General features: G+C 44.5%; 1 protein-coding gene across 1 annotated transcript; it reads left to right on the top strand.

Moving 5' to 3' along the window:
* The first annotated feature begins 449 nt into the window (after nt 1–449).
* Nucleotides 450–19,591, top strand: LOC147901005 (cell division protein FtsZ homolog 1, chloroplastic-like). The gene is made up of 6 exons (XM_087375676.1): nt 450–1,149; nt 6,918–7,017; nt 7,150–7,379; nt 7,627–7,794; nt 7,902–8,135; nt 18,859–19,591. Exons 1-6 carry the CDS (start codon nt 799–801, stop codon nt 19,087–19,089), a joined length of 1,314 nt encoding a protein of 437 aa, XP_087231802.1. The 5' UTR covers nt 450–798; the 3' UTR covers nt 19,090–19,591.
* Nucleotides 19,592–20,095: the final 504 nt, after the last annotated feature.

Below are 20,095 nucleotides of genomic sequence, written 5' to 3'. Positions count from 1 at the left end.
TGAAATAGATTACTCGTATTTATAAGAAAAATTTACAACAATAGAAAGAGAAAAAAGTCTGCCCTATGAAGGGGCAAAGACTGATTACATCAATAGTTTGCCTACTACGATGCTAAGGGCCTCATTTTTCTTCCCAAAAAACTGCTAGGGAAAGTACCTAGGGAGGCCTTCAGATGACTGACGGTAGTAGCCGAGAGCCTGCAAGTCGACCTTGGTACTTTTCCGTCTGTCAAGGGAAGTTGCGAGCAGGTTGATGGTGACACGAGTAGGCTGATGGTGATAGGGTGACCATTCCGCCTGTGGTGGTAGTGACCAGGAATCCGTTTCAGCTGGTTTTGCCTGTATTCTTGACAAGCGGCGACCTTGACGGTTTTGGAAAGTTAGAGTTGATTTGTCCTTTGCATGGCAGGCTTTTAGTGGGAATCAGCTTTGCAGGGGAGGAGGAGAAGGGCACAATTGATTCCTAATGTGTTGGTGTTCTCAACTCCACCACCACCCTCCATTGTTCTTCTCACCCTACTCTTCTCCTTCTTTACCATCATCATTTGTGAAGTGGGCAGCTCTGATTTGGCTCTCAATCTGCTCTGCATTATTCTTGAAGTGGGCAGCTCTGAGAGTGCTATCAATCAGCTCTTCTCCGGCTCCTCCTTCTTCTTCTTCACTACTCATATCTGCATTTAGGAGTATAATCGATTTGCAATTGGAGTTTTCATGCTGTGGATTTTCTTTATAGCAACTATGGGCTTCCCTACAAATCAACCTCTGTTCTACTGACCTTCCCTCCCCATCCTTCCAACCATGTTTGCCCAACAAATCATCCCTTTCCACCACCCTCTTGCTCACCACCATCTCCACCCCTTCCCTCCTCCCTCCTTTCCCTCCTTCCTCGCTCCGTCTCCTCCCCCTCGATCCATTTCTCGCCTGCTCTTCCCTAAACAATCTTCCCAATCGCCCAAGCTTCCACGTTTCCAATCCAGTGCGTTGAATGCCCAGTGGGCTCGCGGGAATGGGGAACGGAACCTGCTTGGGCGCCCTCGTGTTGCACTTCCGGCCTCCTTTGAGACATTGGAGGGTGCTCGCATTAAGGTGATTGGTGTGGGCGGCGGCGGCAACAATGCAGTCAACCGAATGATCGGAAGCGGCCTTCAGGTTGCTTGTACTTTCCTCTGTGGCTTTTCGCCCCTGTATTGTGTATTTTGTGTTCGATTCGTACCTTCTCCATGACAAATGCAGTGCCTTTTTCTTGGGGCAAAATTTATTGACCGTTCATTGCTCTACTAAGAAAGATAACATTTTGTAGACTTGTATCCTACCTGACCCTTTGGGAACGTAATGGGAAGTGATGTTGAAATGAAGCTATACTCACTTTGCGGAGACATTGCCTCAAGAGCCTAGTTCTAAGTCAACGACCGGCCATTCGTATGGAGCCGTGGCTATGCAAGGAGAGAGAAATCTAACAGTAGTCATACTCGGAACTTTTTATTATGAGAGAGCCTGCAACAGGTACATAAATACTGCCCAGCTCATGAGGAAAGGTGTCTCCGTAGTAGACCAATTGCATTTTGCAAGGACCCCTTCTGAATGAGACGGCCAAATTTTGGTGACGTGATGAGAGTTACAGAGGAGATCAATTCACGATTGGAATTGAACCCTCTTAATTTTTTGGACCACGTAGAACGTCGTTGATCTTCCCCCTCAAATACTACGTGTATCTTAACAAGGTTCAACAAAGTTTTAATCATCATGATATGGAAATAAAATATATTGGCAGGAAAATATGCACGAGATGATTTCAGAGTCGATTGAGACCTGAGAATGGAAATAAGCTGTTTTATGCACAGGATGGATGGGACCCTAATACACCCTATCCAATAACCAAAAAACGTAGAGGGGGAAATCGTGAAGTCTGTGGATAGACTCTTTCACAAGGTCTATTCAATGTCGATTACAAACGTGTGGTAGAGCAGTTTAAGCTTTGGCTAGTGAGATCTTTCCTTATAGACCAGCAAGGTAGAGCACTTGTGTCCCTTCTCTGCAATCGTTAGATTTGATCGGATATTGAGCTACGCAAGCATTGAATGAAATATACGATGTGCACACTGTCAGTGCGTAGGGCCTACTTTTTGGCCCTCCAAAGGGTCTTAGGGTAGTGTCTGTTTTTTGGGTTGGGTTAGTAAAAGTGGGGGTTTGTGAGTAGTCGGTCAAGTTGACCGGGTTAGTGGGGACTAGGGTTAGGTCTTAGGTTAATGATGTAGTTAGGAATGTTTCACCCAAATAGGAACTAACCCAGATCTTACTAAATTTGTTTGACCCAAATAGGAATGTTTGACCCAAATAGGAACTAACCCAGATCTTGCTAAATTTGTTTTAGCAACTTCCTTTATTGGAAGTACTTAGTACCGACCCCCTTAGCCTTGCACAGCAAGCAGTAGAACAGCAGCAGGAGCAACAGTAGTAGATGGTGAGTGATGAAGGCGAAGGTTCCAAGCAGGGCTAGAGTGGTATCGCCACCTTGTTTTGCATGGTAATTCTCCATGGTTGCATGTTACTTCCATGGCATTCCTGTCATTTCCACCTGATTTGAAATTGCACCTGCATGCTGATTAAAGTTGTGCCATAAAATAGGCATTTGGATGGTGATGCATGTGACTTATGCATCTTATAGAAGTGTTAATGACAAGAAACAAGGTGGCAAATTAAGCTACATGTGACTCCAATTCAAATTTTGACTCTGAGAAGTCTCTAGTGAAGACTGATTATATGAGCTCGTTGGGGAGAGACTAAAAGGAAAATGTTTAGACTTCACAAGCAGTTGTAGCTTGAATGAAGAGATTTTGGACTAGCCTTCTCCTTTAGTGCTAGCCTTCATCATGGCTGAGTCTGCCCTTCACCTCCGGAGTGCCGACAGAAACTTAGTACGAAGACTTTGTATAAATGGATGCTCAAGTATGTGTGGGTGTGTGGATTTGTATGTGTGAGAGCATATTTTTATACTATGGTCTACACCCACTGTTGGGCGCTGATGACGTTAGTGGGGATGTCATAGTAGCTAGTCCCTGCTATGCATGATGGAGTTTATGGTTTTCAACCTTGTGAGTGACTATCATGAGATTGAAACTGCACTATGTTGTGTTTTTAGAGGATGAGTTTGGGAATGTTTCCTGGATTCATCTAGGTATAAAGACTGATTATATGAGCTATCAAAACGTTAATGTCTCATCTTCACATGTACCATGTAACGCCTATATTTTTGTGCATACTTTGGCTTTTTGAGACAGCTTTGAATTGGTGTGCACAGTTTGGTTCCATAATTGCATTTTAAGGGGAATGCCTCGTTATGGGTGAATAACAAAAGAGGGATGTCATATCATATATTGATAAACAAAATTTAGTTAAGAGAATTCACTCTCTATGTTAAAATGGCTTTTCAATTGGCTACTTAAAGCTAACAAGATTTTATCATTCGCACATGTCAGTAGGTACAAGTCTCCAAAGACCTTTAAATCTTTAGTCATATGGGTGCTTCTCAAGCTCACCCTTCAGCATATAGAGGTCATATGTGATTTACATTCGACTTCTACGTATATTTGTTAGATTCTAGACCTGGTATAGCGTTGTTAGGATGTCCTTAGAATGCATTTTGACCAGACGACCATAGTTTAGAATGTGCAAGTGCAACTTCTTTGACGCACCAACAGTCCCATCCTTGGGAAAGGAGAAGGAGAATTGATGCATTTTGCCCAACACGTAGCCCTCACAAACATGTTTGGAAAGGGCATGAGGGTCTACCACTGTTAGTTCTAGTTAGATTTCAGTTCATTTGGGACACTTTGTCCTGTTAGTCAACATATGACTCTTAGGACTGTTAGTCCGACCCTAAGGTTAGTCATTATTATGGCTTGTACTTTCACTTCATTCAGTTCTGCAATCTACGCACGCTTCGTTCATGCTGGGGTCTTCAGCCTCACTGCTTCCTAACAGTGGTATCAGAGCCACCTTGGTCAACCACCATCGATCCTACCCCTACTGTTGCTCGTATGCAGAGTGATGCAGATGGCATCTCTTGCAGGGTATTCTTCCTTTGTGGCCTTTGTTTGGGGCACAATTGGTTTTATCCCTTTAAATCCACAAGCATTTTCTTGCCATGAAAATGAGAGCGGACACAAGTTCCTGACCCTCCGTTCTTGGTTCAGCAAGAAGCAGCCTACAGTTGCTACTTCTAGTTGTGAGGCTGAGTATAGGGCAGCCTTTACAGCTACGAGGATGTGTCTGGCTCCGTAAGCTACTCGCAAATCTAGATGTCAGCTAGACATCTTTTACTACCATCCACAGTGACAACCAGGGTGCTTTGGCCATTGCGCGTAATCTTGTGTTTCACGTTCAAGAGCCACTGTCAACTGCAAGCATACAGCTGCCCTATGTTCCGACGGAGGATAACTTAGCAAACCTATTCATGAAGGCTCTCCCGCGACCCAAGTTTGAAGCTTTTCGGCAAACTTTACACTAGCTCTACTTACAAAACAACCCGACACAGCCTCCTAGACAGTGCCACTAAAACCCGCTAACCACCCTTAGTAGTAAAAAAAAAAAAATTTCACATAATAGTAGCTTGCTCCAAAGTGGTGCTGACAGATTCCTACAGTTCCAAGCTGCCCTACTGTCTTGCAATCTTGCAATCTACCCATACCTGCCACTATTTACTGCCTTGTCTTGAGGAAAAGCCCTGCCTAAGTAAAGATAACCCTGCCTACACAAGGCCCTATAGATGGCCAGATCTTTTAAGCTAATCCATGGTAGTGACTACCATTGTCTCGTTAAGTAGAGCTCACAAATGTGGTATGCCCATCTGCTCTAGACAAACCCTAGTTGCTAGAAGCTTGCCACACCATTATAGATAAGGTCCATGGCCTTACCCTACACCCTTGCATTTCATACCACATGAGGGTGGCTTTGGAGTAGCTTGCTTTTTTAATTTGTATCTTTGCAATTTGGTTCTAGTGATAATAAATAACTTCTTAGATAGATTTTGGGGAAATTTTGGACACTAGGATTTTTTCAAGGAAAATAAAGATTGGTCTACCACTCATCGCTTGAATATGTGGTGCATCATTGGATTAAACGGTTACTGTCCTTTGGTCATTCCAAATAGCATCACAACAAATGTGTAGTATTTCTTTTCTATGTGTTTCAGTATATCTGAATCTACAATTTGAATTTGGTGGTAATCGCACTTCAAAGCACTTGTGGGGAAAGTGGGAATTGACTCCAAGGTATATGGGCGAATGACTCTTAAATGTAGTATCTTTGTATGCTTGAAATTGACACACAAGTATACAGACTTGTCCTGTCTTGCGAAAGGATGTGGGTTACAAATGACACATTTTTGCACAAATGGATTCTATGTCTAACAACATATTTAGCCATTCCTTATTCCATTGTGGTGTGGATTCTTATGGGGAGGTGAAGAAGCAGGTTGTTTGTGTTGTCTTCAAGTTTGCTAGAAGGCAATGTAGGTGGCAAATTGGAGGATAGGTACAAATTATCATAAGCAAAAAGGATCCAACATGATAGTCTGTTAACCATGGATTTGGCTCATTCTCAATGTAAATGAAATTACATTTTGCTCTCTTTCAGAAATTTTGTTTGAACCTTACTATAGAGACAAGCAGACCATAGGGATACCTCTTTATCCATGAATGGTCCCTAGGCTGGAATGGTGAGTGTAGACTGTTTACCAAAATGAGCAAGGTGTTAGGGATCCTCTCGACGTCCATGAATGGTCCAAGGTTGGCTCTTGTGGAATGTTGAGTGTCAACGTGTGCTACTCATAAGCTTGGATGGATCTATACATATACGGACTTGATTCTCAACGGCCTGAAATGGTGCGCCTTCGGATGTCCTCTCAAAGCAATATCTGAGTGAGACATGGCGTCTTGTGCATCCTCCTTTAGCATCGAGTGCCAATGATGATGTGGACCTGCCATGTAATTCAAAAATTCATTGGAGGATCTTGGAAGAAGGGCAGTAGTCTCAATGCAGGCAGTGACTGGAACTTCCCAAGGTTCGTGTGAGTGTGGGCGCCAGCAAAAATTTGTGGGCTGAGCAAGAGAGAGAGCATAGAAAAAGGAAACTTATGGTTAAGCTCGTCGATAACGGTTACTGCCATTGTTCCCAAGGATGATATTTGGATTACTCACTTTCTTTGCACAGTCACATCACTTGGTTGGTGTCTTCTGAGTACACCCCTTGTAAGACTAGCAAAAATTCCCTTTCGGTCGTTGACATTATATTGTGCCTATCATATATATCCATATACGAAATTTCACACTTTCATGTCCTAGTTGGTGTCCATTCTCTTTCCCGTTTTCTTCAGGTTTGCTTTTGTACTGTGGAACCATAATAGTGTCGCAGATGAGTTTGGAATATTCAGAAGTCTAGGAAGGGGATTGGACATGATGTAAATTTATGTAAAAAGACAGCCGTGTAAATAATAGGAATTTCTTTCCTTTTTTTTGGGGGGGTGTGTATGTGGGGTGGGAAATGAGCGGTTTCTGCTAAGGTTTTTCTGCTGCCTTAGATGAGTTATGCCCTGCATTGTTTGTAGTAAGCTAACCTAGAAGGTAACTCACATTGCCATTTTGCTCGATTAGAGTTTAATTTGTTAAATTTGAGTAGTTTTTAATGATCTGGAAACGAAAGTTGTGTATCTTTTTGGTAGATAGCTTCTGATTAAAAACTTCAAAGTTCAATCTAATGTGCATCAGGTCTGTCTTGGTGTTTCGGCTTGTACCCCCCTGACACATAGTTGGCCCTCGTAGATTGCAGTCACATCAAGCTCCTAGGTTCCTTTTTGGTATAATGAAGTCTATGAATAGCTCTATTATTTTAATGTCTCTTTGTTGGCTTTGATCCCATAGGGTGTGGAATTTTGGGCCATTAACACTGATGCTCAAGCATTGTTGCAATCTGCTGCAACTCAGCGGTTGCAGATTGGTGAGCAAATAACACGAGGGTTGGGTAGGTTCACATTCTTTGCAACTTTTTAAATGAACGCATTTGATTTCAAGTTGTCTTTTTAATCCTGTTCATCAGTATCACCATTAATAATTTTTCAGATTGTGGTAACATTGTGTGGTCTTTGAAGGGCAGGTACTGGTGGCAAACCAGAGCTTGGTGAACAGGCGGCAGAGGAGTCTAAAGATGCTATTCAAGATGCTGTTGCAAATGCGGACCTTGTGTTTATAACTGCTGGAATGGGAGGGGGAACAGGATCTGGTGCAGCTCCAGTAGTGGCTCGGATGTCGAAGGAAGCGGGTCACCTCACCGTAGGGGTTGTTACTTATCCATTTAGTTTTGAGGGCCGTCGGAGGGCTGTCCAGGTACACTCCTTACAGTCAAAATAACTGCAACTCACTGTCGTTTTAAAATTGTGATCCAGGAGCTGTTTTTTGGGAGCAATTGTCACATTCTTTATCTCTTTACCAAGGCTTGTAACATACCTTTTATAAACAAACATAGTTGACTCACATGGTAGAACAGTCCTCAGCCTGGTAGCTTGTTAGGAAGGCTTCATCTCACCTCCGAGAAGTGACCAACTATTTCTATGCAATTCTCAACACTTTGTAGGCACTGGAGGCTATTGAACGGCTTCAAAAGTCAGTGGACACGTTAATTGTTATACCCAATGACAGGCTGCTTGATATTGCACAAGAGCAGACACTTTTACAGGAGGCTTTCCTCTTGGCTGATGATGTGCTTCGTCAAGGCGTGCAGGGGATTTCTGATATCATTACAGTGTGGACTCTTACCTCACTCTCTGAAGAATATTTGTTTTCCGTCTTCAGTTGATGATGCCAGACTTGAACTTCTGTGATGCTGATTTTGTTTTCTTCACTGTGCAGATCCCAGGTCTTGTAAATGTGGACTTTGCAGATGTGAAGGCTGTAATGTCAAATTCTGGTACTGCCATGCTGGGAGTAGGTATGTCCACGGGCAAAAATCGAGCTGAGGAAGCGGCTCAACAGGCTGCCTCTGCTCCTTTGATAGAGCGATCTATTGAGAGGGCCACTGGGGTGGTGTACAACATCACTGGAGGCAAAGATCTCACATTGCAGGAAGTCAACAAAGTTTCCCAGGTATGGAAGGCCTTCAGCTTTTTTCATCTCTTTGTAAAATTCTGCATGTATTACACTTCTACAATTTTGAGGAGTTTCAATGCTAACAAAAGGTTGCAGGAATCTTTTTGGGATTTTCTTGAGGAGGATGTTCTGAGGGTTAGTGAATGTTTTTAATAAAATACAAGCAAGCATACAAAGTTTGGAAATGTTGGCAGTGCTTTGTAAGGTATCAGTGGCTGACTACAATGGGCTGAAATCTCAGATATTTGGACCAGTAGTAGTAACCCTTGTGGTTGCAAAGATAATGATGCCATGCCTAAGGACTTTGTGGAGATCCGATTTCATATTTAGACAAATCTCATTAACTTCATCGTTAGAAGCTAGAAAATTTGTGTCACGGAGTTGCAGATGAAATCATCAAGGAGTTGTCCAGGTAGAGCAAAAAATGGGAAGTTGCAGAGATTGCTTGGCCTGATAAAACTTGGCAATGTCTAGGTTAAAGGCTTGGCAACAGCAAGGGGACAGGATGTAGGAGATGATTTGGGCAGGAGCAAGTGGGAGGAGGCTAGAGGTGTTGATTTCGTCCATTGGAAGCTTCCAAGAGCAGGCTAGAATTCAGTCACAATTTCCAATAAAAGAAAACTTTCCAATGTCAAGGAAGGTGTTTGGACATGCAAATTTCACTTGTGAAGTTTTCGTCCATGTTGTGGCTGGCTGATTGCGATAAATTCTTTCTATCTTAAGTCTATCATTTAGATTGTCTAAGCATTTTAGTTTGGAGAGACTAAAATGAAATTGTATAATCTTCACAAGTAGTTGTATATTTTTTTTGCGTTAAAAAGAGATTTATATTAAAAGAAAGAAAGAAAAAAATTACAGAGGCAACAGCACTCTATAAGCCACACACGCCTCCCTCCATCTAGGACTATGAAAACACAACACCTCTAAAATTTCACATTTTACATCCCTGATAAAATTGTCACTAATGGGTACCCCTCGCAAATGAGGGCATTTCGCATTCTCCAAATATACTGCAAGGAGACTGCTCGTACTGAATTCCATACACGCAGAGGTAGGGATTAAGGTTACCATGGTCACCTTGCAACACCACCTTCCATCTCAGGCCAATACAGATCTGTGCCTTTCGTAGCCAACTCTGTATGCCCCACCAAATCCTCCTCACCACCAAACATTGCCAGAAGAGATGAAAATGGGACTCCAAAGCACTCTTGCAAAATGAACAAACCGGATAAATATATCTCCACTTGCAGTTGTAGGCGTAGCCTTCTCCTTTAGTGCTAGCCTTTGTTACAGTGGAGTCTACCCTTCACCTCTACAGTGTTGACATAAACTCAATATGAAGACCTTTGTGTAAATGGATGCTCAAGTCGATATGTATGTGTGAGGGCATATGTTGATACTATGGTCTACGGTGTTGATGATGGTGGGGATGCCATAGTAGCTAATGTTTGCTATGCACAATGGAGTTAGCTCGCTTGTCCAGAAGAATGACAACGAGAGTTGTATTCTTGCATCGATGCACCTCACAGGTGAGGCGGTCACCTGGTGGCACAAATGGAAACGGACCACTATGATGTAGACAAAGAGACACCTCATTATGGGTGGACGGAATTCATAAAAGATATCAAGACACGGTTCTTGCCACCTCAGTATTCCATTCTATGAGCTGTGCGAGGAGGACACAGAGATGGTGAATCATTACGCCAGGTGTTCATACAGTTGCAATTGGAGGAAAACTAGATGCTGAGCAAGTTTCTCCATTGGATGCATAGAAACATCCAGTGGTATGTTCGTTGTTTTAGGCCGCGGGATTATGAGAGCGCATACAAGCTTGCTCAAAATTTTGAGCTTATGCACAAGGGTCAAGGATTCAAGCAGGTCAACAGTAAGAAGTCTGAGGACTCCACGCTAGGTGATGGTGGGAATGGGAAGCAGAAGAAGTGTTGGATGACGAAGGATAGCAACGGCTATGGCGGGTACTTGGATGCAGCAATGCGAGCAACCTATGCCAAAGAGAACCGATGCTTCCATTGTCATTGCAGGGCCACAAGAACCAAGATTGCCGGCACTTCCAAAAGCTTCAAGCAGGAGGAGCCGGTTCATTCACAGCCTCAACTCTTACGGGAACAACATCAATGGTCATCCCTTGAAGATCATAGAAGGGGGATCCTCGTAAGCTACCCACAATGTTTCAATTTATGACCAGATTGGTGGTGAGAATGTCCTCATCCTAGTCGGTTCGGGGAGTTCCAAGGATATAATTTCCACCAAAGCTGCCAAGTAGGCCCAGTTGACTCTTCTGCCTACTGATACCATTGCCTTGAGTGGCGCATTTCCAGGATAATAGGGGAGAGCAACATGGAAGTCACCTCAGCCACTCTGAAGATCTCAGGGTGGTAGACGGTCGGTCACTCAGGGTTGCACCTACTCAGGCAACGGATATCATCTTAGGGACATGATGGTGGCAGCCACGTCATCCATCAACCACGTAGGCTGCCATGTAGGTAGCCATGTCATCTGCCACATAAGCAGCATTGCATAGGACAGCCACGTTAGCAAAATAACCACGTCATCCGCCATATAGTGCCACATCATCAGCCACGTGGCAGACTGCCATATGGCAGTCAGTGGTTGGTTGAGCCAATCTGACAGGTGTGAAGGTCTGGTCAGTCTATTCCACCACCGGTTGGTCAATTTTATGCCCAAGGGGGGTCTAGATAAGACAGCCCCCTTGGCCATTCATAGCATCCTCTATTCAAGGCTTCTGCAGGGCAGTGTACCTTGAGCCAACAGAGCAGGATCAGCAGCATATAGCATCAGTTCAGGCCAGGTCCAGGGAGCAGCAGATTTGCCCCAACCTTGGCACGTACAGGTTCCAGTTCAGTCCGGGCTCCAGCAACAGCAAGGGTCTGCATCAGAGCAGCCCTTCATTCCTTCAGTTCACCGTTCCTCCATGCATGACTTCTTCAGGCCTTTGCAGTGAGGGTTTAGTCCCTTGATAGAGTACTTCTCTAGTCCTTTAGCACTGTTGGGCAGACATATATTTAGTTTTTTATTTTCCCTCTTCAGAGGTCCATTTATATTCGTCCCTCAAACTCTCACACTCACTTCACAGTCCCACTTGTGTTTTTGACTCTCAGTTCAAGTAGTAGTAAGGAGGAGAGAGAGGGAGTTAGGCTTTTTCCCTGTTACAGTCGTCATTCACATGAGACAGAGGCACGTGTGAGAGCCCTCTCTTACGTGAGGAGGACTAGCACGTGGATGCTAGGGATAGGCTCCCCTGCATTGATATGGGTAGTTTTCTAGGACGGGTGCCCTTGAGATACATTATATGTGCCGATCCATCGCCTTCTTCCGTCGTATTCATTACAGAGTGGGGCTTGCGTGTCTTCTTCAGCTAGAGACAGAGGGATTCCGAGAGCTAGGTGGGGCCCTGGAGTCGCTTGAGTGGCATAGGATCAGAGTAGTGGGCCGTCTGGGCAAGGGGCTGCATCGACCTAACACTAGTCATTTTAGGACAGGAGCGAGTGTTGGCAGCTTTGGTTGTGGGAGGGCCGCCTCCTTTGAGAAGTTATGGGATTCAGGTGAGTGGTTTTGGCCTCCCAGAGTAGCTCGGAGAGGATTACAGAGGTGTCCTTTTTGTACATGAAACCCATTGGTTGTCGTCTTTAGCTTGAGGTCGTTCCTTGGATCCCTTTGAGAGAGCGACATTGGATTGAGCAGCAAGTGTCCTTGGAGGCCATTTTTAGATTTTGGTCGTGATTGTGGACTATTTCTTTTGGATGGTGGCTCATGAGGGATTGCCCATCAGCCCATGGCTAGAGTAGATGCATGTGGATGGGAGTTCCACGATATCGACCTTGAAACGATCCCATACTATCTGTGGAGTGGCCCCATAGTGCAGAGGATTTGGTAGGGGACCCTCTGGATTGTGGCTAGGACGCAGACGATGCAATGGGACTTCACTTGGGGCATGGAAGCTTTGTTGACGGAGGGGGGTTGTTGGGTTTTTATCTTCATACTTGTACCTTCTATGGGAGTGCTGGTGGTTTTGGTAGGTGGGCCGGGGCACTTTTTACTTCCCTTATGGAAGGTTTTTTTCCCCAGGCTAATAATAGCCCATGTGACCTCATTCTGAGGCTAGGGGCACTCTGTTTTTAGCCTAGTTAGCACTTTGTGCTTAGAGGTGTGCTTAGTAGGCACAAACCTATCCTTTGGGTTGTGTGCATATCTTTCCTTTGTACTTGCACATTTTTTAATTCTATTGCAACACACTCCAGCAGTGAGAGCTTCACTCCCACTTGTGTACTCATTCCCTTGCTTTCTTGCTCCCGTATTTCTTACATTTGGTATCAGAGCTCAGGCTCCACACTCCCGTGAGCTCCCCCACTGCATTCCCCACGCGAGGAACACTCAGAGACGACATCGAAGTTCTGATTTTTCGCTGCAGCAGCTGCAAAACAGTTGGCCGGGAGCTTGCTCTCGCACTTCCGTCGCCGAAAACTTCTTCGGGGGGCCTTCTAGAACTGGTGCGCAGCCTTCTATTGCTGGTGCGCAGCAAAAACAGCGAGATCCCGCCCTGTTTCAGCCACCCGGAGGCTCCAAAGTTGGTGCGCACTGTTTTTCTTGCTGCAGCCGGCCTGTTCCAGCCCTGTTCGAGGTCGCTACTGCCCAAAACTGCTGCGCACTAGTCTTCTACAGCCCGTGGGTAACAGCAAACTCTCTTTTCAGTCGTTTCCTTCCTTCCCGAAGCTTGTGGGTACCTGCAGGTGTCCATTTCAGGCTTGGAAATTGGGGATGTCGACTCCCGTGAGGTGCTGTAACAGAAATCAGCGTGTGGACAGCTTACATGCACTCTATTTGTTGAGACATTGCCTTCCAGTCAAGGGGCTTTCTGTATTTTCTTTGTTGTATGCCCGGTTTATGCTTGGTACAGCAAGAAAAGTGCCCGTCCACTCAGGAATTGAGTGCGAAATTGGGGGATTTTATGCCTAATTCAGTTCAGAATTTTTGAGGTGCATTTGGAACAAAAAGGGGATGCTTTGATCTCAGTTTTGACACTGAGAAGGGATTTACAGATTTGGGACAGCAAGTTAATGCAGTGACATTGCTCTTGTGCAGTGGAAGGGTGAAGTACTGAGGTTGTGCCCATCTCGGAAGAGATTTTTATTTGAGGTCTCTATTTTATTTCCTTGCAGGTGATCTTTGCAGTGACACATATTGCCATGGGGAAAGATGGTGTGCTTGATTTACTTTCAGCCGAGAACAAACTTGATGGCAGTAACAACTACCCTTTGTGGTCATACATGATGAAGCACATACTTGTAGCCAATGGGCTGAGCAAGATTGTCGAAGGTACTGAGGTTAGACCTGGTACACGTGCTACATCACAGGATGATGACTCTGCTACTACTTCTACTATCACATCTGGTAGAAGGATACCTCCTCCACCACCGGTACCATCCACTGAGGCTCAACAAAAGTGGGATGAGAAAGATGCAAAAGCACATGCGATGATTGCATTGTCGGTGAAGATTGGTATTATTCCACATATACGGTCTTGCCAGACGGCAAAGGATGCATGGGATTGTTTGGCTAATTTGTACCAGGTACGAAATGAGGCCAAAGTTGCCTATCTCAAAAGGCAACTAGAGCATCTTGTTATGCATGAGGGAGATGCTATGGATGATTTTCTCACCAAGTTCAAGGACTTGCGTGAACAGTTGATCTCTCTTGGGGAGGAGATGTCAGATGGCTCCTTGGTCACCATTCTCCTTAATGGTATTCCTGATTCTTATCAGTCTCTTGCGTCCACGCCTTGCGTCCACGCTGCGTCTTATCATGAAAGGGAATCCAGACTCTTTCAAGCTTGATGACTTGGTGCAGGTGTTGTTGCAAGAAGAGCAATCAAGGGAGAACAGGAGTATCTTGAAGGAAGGGGATCAAGCCTTTTATGTAGGGCAAAAGGGGAAGGAAAAGGCTGAAAATAAATGGGCTGGAAAGGGCAAAACAGCACATAATCAGCCCTCTCCCAGTGTGGAGAAAGAGTATGCAAAGGGTAAGAAAAAGGGCAAGTGTCACTATTGCAGGAAGCCAGGGCATTACATCAGTGAATGTCGCAAGAGGCTTGCAAAGGAGAAGGAAAAGGGCACTAAATCTGAAGCTAATGTTGCAGTCATGGATACACATGCATGTGAGAAGCAAGAAGTTGCAAATTATACTCACATTACTCATGATGACTATGATGAGGAGTGGGCATTCATGGTAATTTGCAGCTATGATCCTTCCATGCATGATGATGTTTGTCTCTCTGTGGCTAGTACTCAGGAGTGGTACTTTGACAGTGGTGCTAGTAAGCACGTTACAGCGCAGAGAGAGTTATTTTCAGATCTTGTGACTACCTCACAGGGAGGTATGGTCACATGTGCCAATAACTCCAGCTATCCGGTGCAGGGAGTTGGCAAGGTTGTATTGCATTCAGCCCACGGTGGCTCCTTCACATTGAGTCACGTGTTGTATGTGCCAGGTATCAGGAAGAATCTAATATCCGTCCCTGCAGTTGCCTTGGGAGGATTAGATGTGAGATTCTCAAGACCCAAATGCACAGTGCATGATCTTGAGGATGCAGGTACCATAGTGGCATCAGGGACACTCCGCAGAGGGTTGTACAGGCTGGATCATTATGCAGCAGGTTCTCATGATGCTATGGTAGTGGTAAGCACGGAAGAAAGGGCCAATGCTGAATTATGGCATGCACGGTTTGGTCACTTGAACTTCAAGAGCTTGCAGAGACTCCATACACATGACATGGTGGTAGACATGCCACATATACATGCCCCTAGTAGACATGTTTGTGAGGGGTGTATATTGGGAAAGATGCATCGGGCTCCATTCCCGAAAGATGCCACTGTAAGGGCTGTCCGGAAATTACAGCTTATACACAGTGATGTGTGTGGTCCCATGAGGACACGCAGTCTTGGTGGTTACTCATATTTTATCACCTTCATTGATGATTTCACATGCTTTACGTGGGTGTATCCTTTGAGGCATAAGTCAGAGGTGTGTGACAGGTTTAAGGATTTCATTGTCATGCAGGAAAATCAAACCTCAGAGAGGGTGGGTACTTTGTGTACCGATAGAGGTGGAGAATATATGTCAGATGCCTTTCATGGTTTTTTGGCAGAAAAGGGGATTATTCATCAATGTACAGTGCCATACACCCCCCAGCAGAATGGGAAGGCGGAACGCAAGAACCGTACTAAGATGGAAATGGCACGGTGTATGATCAAGGCTAAGGGCCTGCCCCCAAGTTTTTGGTTGGAAGCAATCATTTGCAGCAATTATGTGTTGAACAGGTGTCCAACCAAAGCTCTTCAGAACATCACACCTTATGAGGCATGGACAGGCAGGAAACCTTCAGTTCAGCATTTGAGGGTGTTTGGATGCATGGCATATACACTTATCCCTGAGCACAAGCGGGGGAAGCTTGATGACAAGGCTGTAAAATGCATTTTTGTTGGCTATAGCTCTGAGAGCAAAGGCTACCGGCTGTACCACCCAGGTACACGGAAGATTATTGTGAGCAGAGATGTAGTATTTGCGGAGGATTCAATCCTGCCAATGCAGTCCATTAGGCAGCAGCCTGCAGTTTATTCACGTGACATCTTTGAGTTTTTATTGCCTCAAAGGGAGGAAAACACAGCCCCACATTTGGTGCCTGTGGAGGAGCCTGTGACAACAACAACGCAGCCCACTAATGTGCAGGAAATCAATGAACAGGAAATTACAGTTGGTTTGCAGCCAACTAATTTTGATGTGCCTGAATCTTCCAGAAGGGTACCTAGGTGGCTCACAGAGACACTAAAGGACAGCCCTCTTGATATGCCTTTGTCAAGCAGGACAAGATTGGGTGCACACAGAGCTCAGGGTCTTTGTACTGAGTATGCTTTGGAGAGCACAAGTCATGAGGAAGAGCCTGTCTCTTTTGAAGAGGCAGAAGAAGATCCGCATTGGATGGCAGCCATGAAATCAGAATTTGATGCAATCATGAAGAATGATACGTGGTTTCTGACAGACTTGCCAGTGGGCAAGAAAGCAATTGGTGTGAAGTGGGTTTATAAGATTAAGAGGCATGCAGATGGCTCAGTGGAGAGATACAAGGCTCGTCTTGTAGCCATAGGGTATGCACAGCAGAAGGGCATTGATTATGATGAAACCTTTGCCCCCACTTCCAGGATGACTACTGTCAGGAGTTTGATAGCATTGGCTGGCCATCATGCATGGGTTATACACCAGCTGGACATAAAGACCGCATTTCTCAATGGAGATATTACAGAGGAGGTCTATGTACTTCAGCCCCCAGGTTTTAAAGTGAAGGGACAGGAAGCTAAAGTGTGCAGGTTGCAGAAGGCCCTGTATGGTCTTAAGCAATCACCTAGAGCTTGGTATGCCGAGATTGATTCCCATTTGCTTTCACAGGGCTTTGTACGCAGTTCAGCAGAGAGTACTCTATACATTAAGAGTACTATTGAGGTGTTTCTCGTCATCGTACTTTATGTCGATGACATGCTGCTTACTGGACCTCGAGAGGATCATATTGCAGCCTTTAAGGCTGAATTACAGCTAACATTTGAGATGTCAGACCTTGGTCCTTTGCACTACTATCTTGGGATACAGTTTATGCAGACAGAGAGGGGCATATTTTTGCAGCAAAGTATGTATATTCAGAATTTGCTGCAGCGGTTTTCCCTTCAGGACAGCAAGCCCGTGGCTACTCCTGTGGAGCTAGGTGCAAGGTTGAGTCTTGAAGATAGTGGGGAGCCGTTTGATGGCACTCTTTACATGCAGGCTGTGGGATCATTACTTTATGTGTGCAACACTAGGCCTGACATACAATATGGGGTCTCTTTATCAAGCAGATATATGCACTGCCCAGGAACAAAGCATTGGCAAGCAGTGAAACGGGTGTTTAGGTACTTGAAAGGTACTATGCATCTTGGATTGTTCTATCCCAGGGGGGGAATATCATGCTTGCATGGTTTCAGTGAATTAGACTGGGCAGGTGATTATGACACCAGGGTGTCCACGACAGGTTATTGCTTCTACATTGGGGATGCATGTGTTTCATGGCTTAGCAAGAAGCAACCAACAGTGGCCACCTCTAGTTGTGAAGCAGAGTACAGGGCTGCTTTCACAGCTACTCTTGAGTGTGTATGGCTCAGGAGATTATTTGCAGATCTGGGTATGGCGCAGCATGCTCCCACATCCCTCTACACTGACAGTATGAGTGCCTTGGCTGTTGCCAAGAATCCCGTCTTTCATGCTCGCACGAAGCATATAGAGGTGCATTATCATTATGTCAGAGAGAGACTCTTAGCAGGGGAGATCAGCATGTCTCATGTGTCGACACACGACAATGTAGCAGACATCTTCACCAAGGCATTACCTCGTGATAAGTTTGAGAGCTTTCGACAGCTTTTGAACTTACTTCCTTTCGGTGATTGAGGCTACATCCCTGTATATGTACATACACCACACATCACTCCAGGGGGGTTTGTTGGGTTTTTATCTTCATACTTGTACCTTCTATGGGAGTGCTGGTGGTTGGTAGGTGGGCCGGGGCACTTTTTACTTCCCTTATGGAAGGTTTTTTTCCCCAGGCTAATAATAGCCCATGTGACCTCATTCTGAGGCTAGGGGCACTCTGTTTTTAGCCTAGTTAGCACTTTGTGCTTAGAGGTGTGCTTAGTAGGCACAAACCTATCCTTTGGGTTGTGTGCATATCTTTCCTTTGTACTTGCACATTTTTTAATTCTATTGCAACACACTCCAGCAGTGAGAGCTTCACTCCCACTTGTGTACTCATTCCCTTGCTTTCTTGCTCCCGTATTTCTTACAGGGGTCATGCCTTCTCTGTTAACATGTTACTCCAGCTTACAGAATCTAGGGACAGGGGGTTCTTCCGGATTGAGGTGCAGGATCCAGGGACTGGGGATCTTGCGAACGAGATATTTGTAAGGTTGCAGCTCATCTACCATCCAAAGCCATCTCAACCTGTCAGATTCCATCCTTTTATCACCTGAGTACAATATAAAATATCTGAAAGTATTATTTCTGTTATGTTTCTTCAGTTTCCTGAACTCATTCCTCCCATCTCACGTTTCTTTAAGAAATGTCTGGTAACGTTAAGTCTTGTATGTTGAGTTTCATAAGTCTTCTTCAGACGGAGAGTAATACTGTATACTGCTGTTGTACCACAGGCCTTGATTGCCCCTCATTTGCATTTTCTGGTCAAAATTTGATTGTTGTATCTGCTGAGTAGATAACAATACTGGAATTTTTTGAGAACTTGATGCTTGGAGAGGGTGGTGGGGGCAGGATGGGGAGGATGTGTTTTCCTGTCCCCCTGTTCAGGGATATGGTATCTTCGCAGAGCTTCTTTTATTCTTTTACATGTGGTGTAGGTGATGATGATTGCATCAGTTGTGTTCCTTTTATGCTGCCAGAGTTAGTTTCTCTCTCTGTTACCATATGGCCCAACGAACTTAGTAGAGCTGCTGTGATTCCTATACACGGTGTAGAGATGAAAATTGCATCAGTTGTCTCTTTTATGCTACCCTGATTTCCCCTGTGTTATCGTATGGCCCGACAAAACCATGGGTTCAGGCTGTACAAACTTTTTCAAACGACACTCATCATTATTATGGTGCTCTCTTTGTAGGTGGTTAGCAGTCTGGCAGATCCATCAGCAAATATTATCTTTGGAGCAGTCGTGGATGATAAATATGCAGGCGAGATCCACGTGACCATTGTTGCAACAGGGTTTTCTCAAACATTCCAAAAAAGCATAATAGATCCCAAAGCTGCAAGGCAAGATGTCGAGGCACTGAAGCCTGCTGAATCCAATTCCCCAGCAAGATCTACTCAAGGCCTTGGCAGAAAGGGTTTCTAGTAGAGCTGCTCCTTGATGAGTGTTTCCAGAGCTGCATCCAGATTTATGGTTCTTTTATTCTTTGATGCTCATTTCTAGATGGCCATTGTGGAAATAGAGGTTGTTTGGACTAAGTTTGGGTTTCTGCGGCTGTTCAATTTTTTGATAATTTATCCCAATGGTGAGCCATTATGATGATTCTCTGAACAACATTGATATTGCAGCTTCATTTCATAAGCATGCTTCAAAAGCTGGATCACAATGACTTTATCTGCTGCGTTTTATTTTTGGGAAGCCTTATCCATCTCATATGAATATTGTAAACAGCAGGAGAGGGATGGCGGCTTCTATTTCTGAGAAGGATGAAATCTGTGCATTTTTAAATCTTCCGATGATTTGCAAATACACACTCAAGATTATGGTACAGTGAATGAACATGGAGATGCATTTCAATTCCATCGGGTGGAGGTCTTTTTCAATCTTTTCTTCATTTCTTCCCCCATGTACCCACTCCCCATGTACCCGCTACCCCTTTGTCCCTAGATCAGCACACGGAGTCTTCAGGTTACACTGTTAAAGACTGAAATTCTATATATATATTTTCACAAATTGAGATTTCTAACATTCAGTCCCAAATTTTGTAATCCAGTTGTTGGAATTCTATTGTGCGCTTAACATTTTGACTTGGCTTTGTATGCTCAAAACGTTGACTTTGAAGCTGAAATTTTAAAGTCAAATGAACTGCTCACATTAAAATTTAAACCGAGATCCCTCAAAACTAACGTTTTCATCTTTCAACTTTAGTCCCAAAAACAATGCAGCTTGGAAGCAGAAGCATACAAAATAAAAATCAGGGGGAAATTCGGAAATGTAGTCTCAATAACTTGCAAAGGCATAACATCATCTATAGGAAAAATTGTACCAAGAAGTTGCCCTTATAGCATATAGTAAAGTAGTAAAAGGTTGGGGACAATGGTAGAAATGATCCCGATAGAGGGTATCCCGCAACGGTAGATTGATAGAGCAG

The sequence above is a fragment of the Dipteris shenzhenensis genome, chromosome 6 (genome assembly GCF_047967505.1).
Source record: "Dipteris shenzhenensis isolate YYH24624 ecotype China chromosome 6, Dip_SZ_1.0, whole genome shotgun sequence".
Taxonomy (NCBI): domain Eukaryota; kingdom Viridiplantae; phylum Streptophyta; class Polypodiopsida; order Gleicheniales; family Dipteridaceae; genus Dipteris; species Dipteris shenzhenensis.
The sequence above is the reverse complement of the archived record's forward strand: the minus strand, read 5'-3'. Positions and strand labels throughout refer to the sequence as shown.

Excerpts from the sequence above, each read along its gene's own strand:
- LOC147901005 (XM_087375676.1), top strand. The coding sequence starts at position 799 with ATGTTTGCCCAACAAATCATCCCTTTCCACCACCCTCTTGCTCACCAC. Across the intron at positions 7,018-7,149 it reads GCAAATAACACGAGGGTTGG|GTACTGGTGGCAAACCAGAG; the intron begins GTAGGTTCACAT and ends TTTGAAGGGCAG. Across the intron at positions 7,795-7,901 it reads GGATTTCTGATATCATTACA|ATCCCAGGTCTTGTAAATGT; the intron begins GTGTGGACTCTT and ends TTCACTGTGCAG.